This window comes from Mesocricetus auratus, unplaced genomic scaffold (genome assembly GCF_017639785.1).
Source record: "Mesocricetus auratus isolate SY011 unplaced genomic scaffold, BCM_Maur_2.0 Super-Scaffold_100003, whole genome shotgun sequence".
NCBI classification, from domain to species: domain Eukaryota; kingdom Metazoa; phylum Chordata; class Mammalia; order Rodentia; family Cricetidae; genus Mesocricetus; species Mesocricetus auratus.
The window spans coordinates 88085145-88095450 of NW_024429188.1; the positions used below are offsets into that span (position 1 = coordinate 88085145).

At 43.1% G+C, this 10306-nt stretch overlaps 1 protein-coding gene across 1 annotated transcript in view; it reads right to left on the reverse strand.

The window, feature by feature from the left end:
• Positions 1-817: 817 nt before the first annotated feature.
• LOC121139784 (transcriptional regulatory protein AlgP-like) overlaps positions 818-10306 on the reverse strand; it is a gene marked incomplete at its 5' end in the record, with an annotated part of 12593 nt that continues 3104 nt past the window's right edge. The window contains 2 exon segments of the mRNA XM_040743777.1: positions 818-1050; positions 6689-6764. Of these exon segments, the coding sequence (XP_040599711.1) occupies positions 818-1050; positions 6689-6764 (309 nt within the window).

Sequence of the window (10306 nt, forward strand, 5' to 3'; positions counted from 1 at the left end):
TTTTAATGCCTCTGTGCTATTACTTGAGGAAGCAAAAGGAAAAGAAAAAATATGGTGAGAAGGTATAAAGGGGTGGAATTACACTCTGAAATGTTTTGTTTTTAATAAATTTTGAATTGCAGGTGAGAAAAAAGTCAGACCTGGTGTCCTAATTCTATAATCCCAGGTGCCTGGGAGACTGAAGCAGGAGGATCTTGAGTTCAAGGTTTGCTTGAGCAACAGAGTGAGCTCAAAGCCAGACTGGGAAAGTTACTTAGATCTGACTTAAAATTAAAATAAAAGAATTGGGGCTTTAGCTCAATGACAGAGCACTTGTTGAATGTACATAAAGCTTCAGGCTCAATCCCCAACACACACACACACACACACACACACACACACACACAGACACGCACACACACAGACAAACACACATGCATGTCCCCCACATACACTCACATACACACACACACACACTCACACATGAAAAGAAAAAGAATTAAATAAATACAGAAAGCACTTGTTTAGCACATAAAGCTCTAGGCTTAATCCCCCCTCTCTGTCACACACACGCACAGAGAAAAAGAAATAAATACAGAGAGCACCTGTTTAGCACATAAAGCTCTAGGCTTAATCCCCCCTCTCTGTCACACACACGCACAGAGAAAAAGAAATAAATACAGAGAGCACCTGTTTAGCACACATAAAGCTCAAGACTTAATCCCCCCACCCCCGCCACACACACAAGAAAAAGAAATAGACTGGATAAATCTCCCAAAGCAAAAGATCACTTTGCCACAGCTAACTGCTTCCCTGCCCTGTAGAGCCAAATCGTAGCCTAGAATGACTGGCGGATCTCCATTGCTGTCTTCTCTGCTGGAGGAGAAATCCAGCGCTGAGGTAGGAGTCTAACATGGGAATTGCAGTGATTCAATTCCTGCTCATGCTTGGGAGCACATTTCCTTCTCTTGATAGCATCTTTATATTTCTGCTGCTGCTGCTGCTGCTGCTGCTGCTGCTGCTGGGCGTCCTGCTCTCTTCTCTGGGCTGATGCTACCCTCTGCTGCCTCCCTGATTAAGGAAAAAAGAAAGCATTTGCTGTTAGCTTAGCATCAGCAGGCTCTGCTTCTGACAGTGGTCTAATCCTCATCCTACAGGACATAGGAGCCCAAGGACCCCAACCCCAATTCAATGTGAGATCCCTTCCAATCCAATCCATTCACACAGAGGCAAAGGACAGCAATCTGCTTGTAAGGGAAAGGCAGTGTGGAGAGAGTGAAATGGAGTCATACAGTTGAGACCCTGAGAGGTTTATCATGTAGGAAATAGGGCCTCACAGAACCAAGAGAGTAAGATTACTTGGCATTGGGAGTCAGTGTGTCAGGAGAGAAGCACAGTGCTTTATAGGTCATGGGGCAGGGATGAGGGAAGGAGGGCTAGTTAGACTCACATGGTGGTTGACAGGGACAGAAATCCTGGTAGGAATAGCAGAAATAGGGTTCCAAGCAGAAACCTGGCCTTTTCTGAGTGACTCGGATTTGCCCGAGGCAGGTATTAGAGGTGTTATTTTGCTAGCTTTGATGATCCACTTAGAAGTGGCAAGAGGGCCCAGGTTGAGACCTGGAGGAGGCAGCAGGCACCAAAGCTACCTACAAGAGGTTTTGTCCAGACCTCAAGTATTTCCTTTTTCTAGAACAGTCACTCAGCTCCTTCTTACCCTTACTCTTGCTCCATTCCATGACCCTACACTCTGTCCTTACAATCACCACCACCTCTGTCCCCTGGGGTCACGTTCCCCATTATTCCTTTATTTTTTTTTAACTTCAGCCTCCAGACCCTCATGGCCAGAGGGAAATTGGGAGGGATCTCTGCTGCTTCTCATCCTTGAACAAAGACACAGGAGGGACAGCCTTTGCATCCCTCCAAAGTACCCACGAGCCCCTGGCAGCCACTGTGCTCTCCAGAGCCAGGGAGGTGACTTCCTGTGCTCCTAGAAGGAAGCCACTAGAACTTCCAATATCATCAGTCTGCACAAGTTGTACCTTTTTGCCCACCTGCCCCTTTAGACACTTGCTGTATTAGTTACTCTCCTCAATGCTGTGACAAGGCACTTGGCCACAGGAAGGGTTTGTTTTGGCTCACAGTTTGGCAGTGCAGTCCATGATGGTGGCGAACAGAATGCAAGACACAGGAGTGTGAGGTAATTGGTCCACACTGCACCTTCAGTCAGGAAGTAGAGAGAGGCGATGGCTGATGTGCCTCTGTTTTTTTTTTTTTTGTTATTGTTGTTGTTGTTTTGTTTTTAAATTGGGACTTCAGCCCGTGGGATGGATGGTGCAGGATGGGTCTTCCCTCTGAAGCTGAACTTTTTTGGAAACCCAGTCTGAGACATCCCTAGAAACGTGTTTCCATTTTGATTCTAAATCCAGTCATGTTGACAATGAAGATGAAGCGTCACGCCATCCCTTGTTGAATACCTGACCCCAGTTAAAAAGAAAAGTTCCATGTTCCAGATTAACTTTGCTCAACTCCACTCTTCAGACACTTGTTGAATAATTGGTCCAAAGACATAGATTATGTTGCCAGCATTGTTTTCTGGCCACAGGCAGGGTAGAAACAGAAATGAAAAGAAACAAGTCCTGGCTGTTCGTGACCTTCTTCACTGGAGCTAGAGCAATGCTTAGAAAATCTATTCTAGGATCTTTTGGCCTTCTCATGCCCCTCCCCAGCCTCTGTTATGCACATTCAAAACTGTATTCTTTTAATTTGCTAATCTGAAATCTTTTCTTTCTTTCTTTCTTTCTTCCTTCCTTCCTTTCTTTCTTCCTTCCTTCCTTTCTCCGCTCCTTCCTTTCTTTTTCCCTTCCTTCCTGCCTTTCTTCTTTTCTTCCTTCTTTTCTCTCTTTCTTACTTCATTTTATGAGACAGCATCCTTTTCTTTATGCAAGAAAAAAATCCATTTTTTCTCAGATTGGGTACCTGGGTGTTCAGATCAGCCCCTGAGACTGCTAAACAAAGGTGAGGGAGGGTGTTTGGGCTGTAATACCCTTCCTTTCAAGCTATGGGCTTATTGTCTCTGTTCTGCCTCCACCCTTTCTGGTCACTACTGGCTGAAAATGGCTTTTTGTTTTGTCGTAAGTACCTGGCATCTAAGTGGCCCTTGGTTTCCATGACACCTTTCTTTCATGGCTCCCTCCTCTCTGGCTTTTTTAGTAGTCTCTTCTCTGTTTCTTTTGTACCTTCTTCCTCTTCCTGGCCTTTGCGTAATCATAATAAAATTGAATAAATATTACCACTGAGATTTCTAAGAGTTGTTTGCCGAGGCAAAGCAGTTTGAAGCCCTTTAACTACATCAGTTCAGTTAACCATCACACGAATCTTATAAAATAGGCAAGGCCATGATCTTATGTCTCTAGTGAGGAAACAGACTGAACATCTTTGACACTCACTTGGAACTGTGTGCCTGGAAGCTGGGCAACTTGGGGGTCACAGGGGTCACCTAAGGCAATTGGAACACATAGATATTTACATTACAATTCATAACAGTAGCAAAATTACAGTTATGAAGTAGCAATGAAAATGACTTTATTGATGGAGGTCACAACAATCTGAGGAACTGAAATAAACAGTTGCAGCATTAGGAACGTTGAGAACTGTACTGACTAGTTTTGCATGTCAACTTGATACAAGCTAGAGTCGTCAGAGGAAGGAGCCTCAGTTGAGGAACTACCTCTATGAGATCCAGCTGTAAGGCATTTTCTCAATTAGTGATCAATGGGGAATGACACAGCCCATGGTGGGTGGTGCCATCCCTGAGATGCTGGTCCTGGCTTCTGTAAGAAAGAAGGCTGAGCACGCAATGGGAAGCAAGTCAATAAGTAGCATCCCTGCATGGCCTCTGCATCACCTCCTGCCTCCAGGTGCTGCCTGATTTGAGTCCCTGACCTGACTTCCTTCAGTGATGAACAGCAATGCTGAAGTGTAAACCTATTAAATCCTTTCCTCTCCAAGTTGCCTTTTAGTCTTAGTGTTTTGTCACAGCAATAGAAACCCTAACTAAGACAATAACCACTGCTCTATAATGACTGACTCCAAAGCCTGAACCCCTTCCCTGACTCATGGGTTCGCAAACAAGGAAATGAAGATTGTAAGTCCATAAGACCCGCTGTTAGATGTGCTTTGGATATGAAATTAACACGGGGCTAGGCTAACCCACTGTAGGCTCTTGAGAAACGACAACCACTGGGCTAAAATGTATTGCTTAATCTGCTATGAAAGAAGAAATGAAATGTCCCTGCTATTCATGCTGTGCTTACTTAATATTCATTTGAGGATGTAACAGTCAGGCTCCTACACTGAGCTTGACCCCTGGCCATCATAATAGTCTGTTCAGAATGCATCAGGTTTCTTGACAATGATAGGAGGATAAGATAGTATTTATTGAATGCTACAGCAGATTTCCAGGGCCAGACCAACACTAGCCCCACTCCATGCATGGCAGGGGGTGTGTTTTTTGCATCCCAGGTGGGGGTGAGGAGATTTCTCCTTTTCTTACATGTTAAAGGCTTCCCATGACTTTAAAAAGTCTAAAGACTGCTCAGAGCCATGGAAGCCATTATCCTCAGCAATGTGATGGGGGCAGTGGGCACTGATCTTAGAGTGACACAGAAATTTCCCAGTGTGTGACAGGAAGGAGGCATGATTGATGTCTGAGGACTCCTTCCTATTCAGTTAAGTATGTGTTGTCACAACCAGAGATCACAGGGACAGGATAAGAAGGTGCAAAATCCTAGCTAGCCAGGGCTAAAATATTTTGCAGGCATGCATGGCTTGATGAAGTGCAAAGAGTCCTTCTCCTTTAGGATTTAACTAAGGACGCATCAAGGAGTAGAAAAGAGTAGGAAAGCAGTCATCTGCACACTGTGAGAATTATGTTAGTGTTTACATTTATAAACACCCGCCTTGGAATGATGGCGTCCTTGTAGGTTACAGCATACTAGGCGTTCATAGTATGCCAGTGTTGTCCTTTTCTGTTTTATTGAAAACTTTGGTAGAACAAATGAACTGTACCTTGCATATCATCCACAGGGGTGGGATTTGCCCCTTGCTCGTTGTTGCAAGGGGTGAATTAGCCAGAGCAGTTCAGGGGAGCTCACCCTGGTGTCACCCTGGTGAGGATGGGGGAGAGCTGATGGGCTGACCAACTTATGTTGTGATGGTTTTTAGAACAAATGAAAAAATAACTTGGCAGAAAGAAGTACAAGGTTAATGTTCAGGGAAATATAGAAGCATATCAACAAAATTGCAAGAAATAAACTTATTTGTAGACACACATTGTGCATAAATTATATTTTGGTTTTCTTAGAAAAAGCAAGAGAACTGGTAGAAACACCTCTGAAAGTACAAGAATAAGGGACATAAAGACAAATTCTGAATGACTTGGGAAAAGAAAATAATAAAAAACTTTTTGAAATGTACACAGATGATTGCCAGGAACAGAAAAAAAAACCCAGCTTAATTGGAAGCTGTGGGTGTGGAAGCCAGAAGAGAGAGGATAACATCAGTATGGAATCTCCAGGGCACTAGTTGCCTCACAATGACTGTTTGGGGATCCCTTACCCCCTTATGCTTGCCATTATATGCAGGAGCTAAGGGACCGAAGCACAGCATGGTCGGAGTCCTGGAGCAGGTGAGCCACTGGTACAGTGGAACACAGAAGTCTGGAAACCAGGGAGTCTCAATTTCCATATGTGGGCTATAGCACAGTAGTTGCTGTCATTAGCAACTGGGAGCTGCAAGAAAGAGATCTGAGCTCAAACCATAGTGAAGCACACAGACTGTCTCTGTGGGAGAGAACCCCAAGTAGGAACGTCAAGAGGCCTGACAGAAGAGCGAGGTTCAGAGCACACATGTTTTCAGGAACGTCACTACTCACAAAAATCCAACCAAATGCTGTATTTTCCCCAGAGAGGAACTGGGATCTAGGTTCAAAATGGCTTTATTGTGGACTCTGCTGGGTTCAGCTGCTTGCCTAGTTCTGATAAGCTCAGGCTAGACTCAGGAAGGCTTCGCTGAACTGGGCTGAGCTCACCAGGAATCAGTAGGACTAGGTTAGACTTGGTAGGATTTGGCTAGGCTCCTTTATGACTCCACTTGTTTTGAAGGAAAGCTCTTCTGTTTGGCTAGAATCGGCTTGGCTCAGCTAGGCTTGGCAAAATTCGCCTGGCCTTGACTCAGCTTGTCTGAGACATGTTTGCCTGGTCTCGGCAAAGCTCAGCTAGCTTACTTTGGACTCAGTTGGATTTGGCTTGGCTGGCCTGAGAATTAGCTGCGTTCAGCTAAACTAGGTTAGGTTCAGTTATGCTCAGCAAAGTTCTACTTGGTTTGACTGAGTGACTCCATTGGGTTTGGCTTTGCTTGGCGGGACTGTGTTGCCTAGGCTGCATTAGAAAGAGATGGGATGGATAGGTTCAGTTATCACTGGCAAAGCACTGTGTGGCTTGACTAGGCTTGCCTCATCTGGGTTCGGCTGAGCTCAGACAGGTTCTGCTATAGTGGATTGGACTCGGCCATTATGGACTAAACTAGTCTAGGATCGGTGTGCTCAGCTCAACCCCTTCTGCTTGGCTGTGGCGATGGCACCTGACCAGCGTATCATGGAATAAGATATGAGAGTTCCGAGAGCTGTGACGAGAGAGTGGCCAGGTACCGTCCAGCTGACTCAGGTGGCTTTTTGTCCTCCACTGTAGGTCTTTGTAAAACTCTGTGATGGCTGGAGGGTAACACTGCCATGGGGAAAGCGACAAAAGTCCCACGAGTGACTTCATGACTTTTCGGGCACCAGGAAGGAGACACCTACCCTAGAGATTGTGGTAGCTTTTACCCTTCCTGTAAGACAAAGGACATCTCTCCCCCCCCCTCTCTCTCCGCCCCCTTAGGTCAGAGAGCTGTGCTTGCTTCTTTTGGTGCCTCTCCATTGCTCTCAAAGCGCAGGGCTTTTTATCTCTTGGCTGATCTGGCAGCGTGAAGGTCTCAACATTTCCAGGGACATGCCACAATAGAACAAGATACCTAGTTCTGAATAGAGCTTGAGGGTTTCCCAAACTAATTGCCTGGATGGGGCCTTTGGAGAGCTGCAGACATGTACTGGAAATAATCCTGACCACACACTGGGGCAAACCAAATGGAAACACATAAATGGTATAACCGAAGACATCAGACAATTTCACAGAGAGAAATGGTGACTTTGACATTTTCTAAGCACAACTTCCAAGTCTCGTCCAATAAAAATGCTGCAGAGACTGAGTTCAACACACCTCTTCATGGGGGGGGGTCTTCATGGGGAGAAACGTTAGAGATAAACTGAATAGTGAACTGGATAGAGACTTGCTTCCCCAGTGTTTGCATCACAGCATATGATAAAATTGCATATATGTATAATTACGGTTATTTTAAGTAAATGTATGGAGTTGTGCATTTACCAATACTATCTAGTTTTTAAGATATTTATGCCACATCGACTCTGAAATTCTCTTAAAATTATTTGCAATTAATCTTCCCCGTCACCTTGCCAGCCTCCTGTTTCTATGTAGGTGATTTTTCTGATATTTCATATGAGCAAACTGATAAAATATGTAATCTTTTGTGATGGGCTTCTGTCACCTACCATGGTATTTTCAAGGTTCATTCATATTATGATATCATCAATTGTCTGTTCCTTTTTCTGGCAGAGTAATATTCAACTGTGTGGAACACACTGAATTTGGTTTTTTTTTCCATTCATCAGTTGAAAGACATCTGAACTGTATCACTTTTTGTTTATTATGGGATGTGTGAGCATTGATGTAGAAGTTTTTGTTTGAACATAATATGTTTTATCTCTCGTGGGTATGCACCTAGGAATGGGATTGCTGTCTCATATAGGAGCTATATGCTAAGCTCTTTTGAGAACTTCCAGACTGTTTACTCACATGACTCCACTGTTTTCTGTTCTCATGAGTAAATGGACGTACATTCTAATTTCTCTTCATCCTCACCAATACATTTCGCCTGTCTTTTACTTGATATTTCAATGGGATATTTATTTGTCTAGACTACTTTTGGTCATTTGGTTTGTCAAGTTGCACTCCATTTTTTTTTTTTGGTTTTTCGAGACAGGTTTTCTCTGTATTGTTTTGGAGGCTGTCCTGGAACTCGCTCTGTAGACCAGGCTGGCCTCGAACTCACAGAGATCTGCCTGCTTCTGCCTCCCCAGTGCTGGGATTAAAGGCGTGTGCAACCAATGCCCGGCACTGCAGTCCATTTTCATGAATGCCCTTTTCAATGTTATACAAATTAGGAGCTGAAACTGTCCCAGGTTGCAAGGAGTACATGGTTGCACCAGGGAGACAGAAACAAGGACAGTAGTTTGGTAAGTGCTCTGATAGAGCTAACTAAGCATGGATGGTGTGGGAAGCAGACAACCCAGCTTGGGAGGCCATAGGGAAGGCAGTAGAAAGGGTCTTAATCTGACTCTGATTTTTAAATGCATTTTAATTAAAAGTATTCAAATATTCAAACATTCAAACCCCCTCTTTTGAGACAGGGTCTTGCTATGTAGCCCAGGATAGTCCTACTTAAACTTGTGATCTTTCTGACCCAGCCTCCAGAGTGTTATATTCGGTACAGCCATACATATTAAGTTCGATAGCTCTATGACATTTGCCTTTTCGTTAATTTGAAAGAATCTCTTTTTATTCTCTTGAACATCTGCTGCGACCTTTGTAGTAACTATATTCCCAACAGCAATGTGCACAGGCATGTTTACATTTATTGCTGCACTATTCACAGTAGCCAGGAGAGAAAACCAGTCTAGATGCCAATCAACAGGTGGATGAAGACTGTGTGTGTGTGTGTGTGTGTGTGTGTGTGTGTGTGTGTGTTGAAAGTAGAAAGGGGATCAATGAAATAGAAAAAATCTCAAGGGAGGAAGGAGAAAAAGAGAGTAATAAAATACAAATGACAGGAAAATAGATAGGAGGGCTATTTGTACCAAGGAATGGGGGCAAAAAAGGGGTTGGGCAGGGCAGTGAAGGAGAGAGACAAATAAAGCAACATGTAATGACACACATGTGTAAAATGCCATAACAAAGCCTATTACTTATTTATGGGCTTAATTAAACCATTAAGGGTATTTTTTAGAATGATTCTCTACATGTTATCTGTGCCACTTTCTTTGAATATTTACCCTTCTATATTTAAATGCCACATTTTTATTCAGGACATGAAAAATTTGAATCCTGACATAGGCTAATTTCCATTTTCCTTTTTTATTTTCTGTGTCTGGGTGTTTTGTCTGCATGTGTCTGTGCACTAAGTGCATATAGTGCCTGCAGAGGCCAGAAAAGGGCGTCAGATCCTCTGAAACTGAAGTAACAGACAGTTGTAAACAACCATGCGCGTATTGGGAACTGAACCCTGGTCCTCTGTAAGAGCAGCCAGTGCTCTTTACCACTGAGCCAGCTCTCCAGCTGCTAATCTCCATTTTCACATACACTGATTCTTAGATTGGTTGGCTCCATTGAATATAATCACAATTACTGATAAAAATCCCTTGTCACAATGCAGTTTACCTTCTGGCAGTTGAAATGAGCCCTACACAACAGCTATGTAGCAAGTACCTGAAATAAGACAGTGGTATTTTAAAGGATGTGCTGAGGGACTGTTTTTCACAGGTACTGTGATGCTGTGTAGCTTCAGGAAGTCAGCATACCAAAATGCAAATGTTCATTAAGAAGAATGCTATTTCCACCCAAAGTTCTAGAGTGGAAGCAGGGCCACAAAAGCAGTATTATAGTACAGGAATTAACAGGCTGTAAAGTGTGAGCAAAGAGGGCTTTTTTCAAAGGCTTGTTTTACTGCCATTTTGCTAATAGGAAGCAAAAGCTTTCAGTTGCAGTGTAACAATATATTGAATTGATTGCATTGGTTTCTATAGTAGACCTTCTGAATCGTGAAACCTTAGAGAAATGAATTGAAATCTATGTAGTAATTTTATACAGTAATATATTATATGTAGCTTTCTCATACTGCTTTATATTATGTAATATATATAAACGATGTTTGGATTTTGATTTAAAATCTGTGGAAAGTTTTTTTCCCAATGTCTCCATCCCCATATTATGTTAGTGCTTCTGCCTTTTGGCCTCTAAATGCTAAGCCACTGTCTGGCTTTCCCAGAAATATTTATTGACTTTTACTTAATAGAATGAAAGGAACAATGGAAAGCAACTGCTATATTTTACTTTTATTACTTGTAAAATGGAGATAAGAGATGTAGGAGATTATG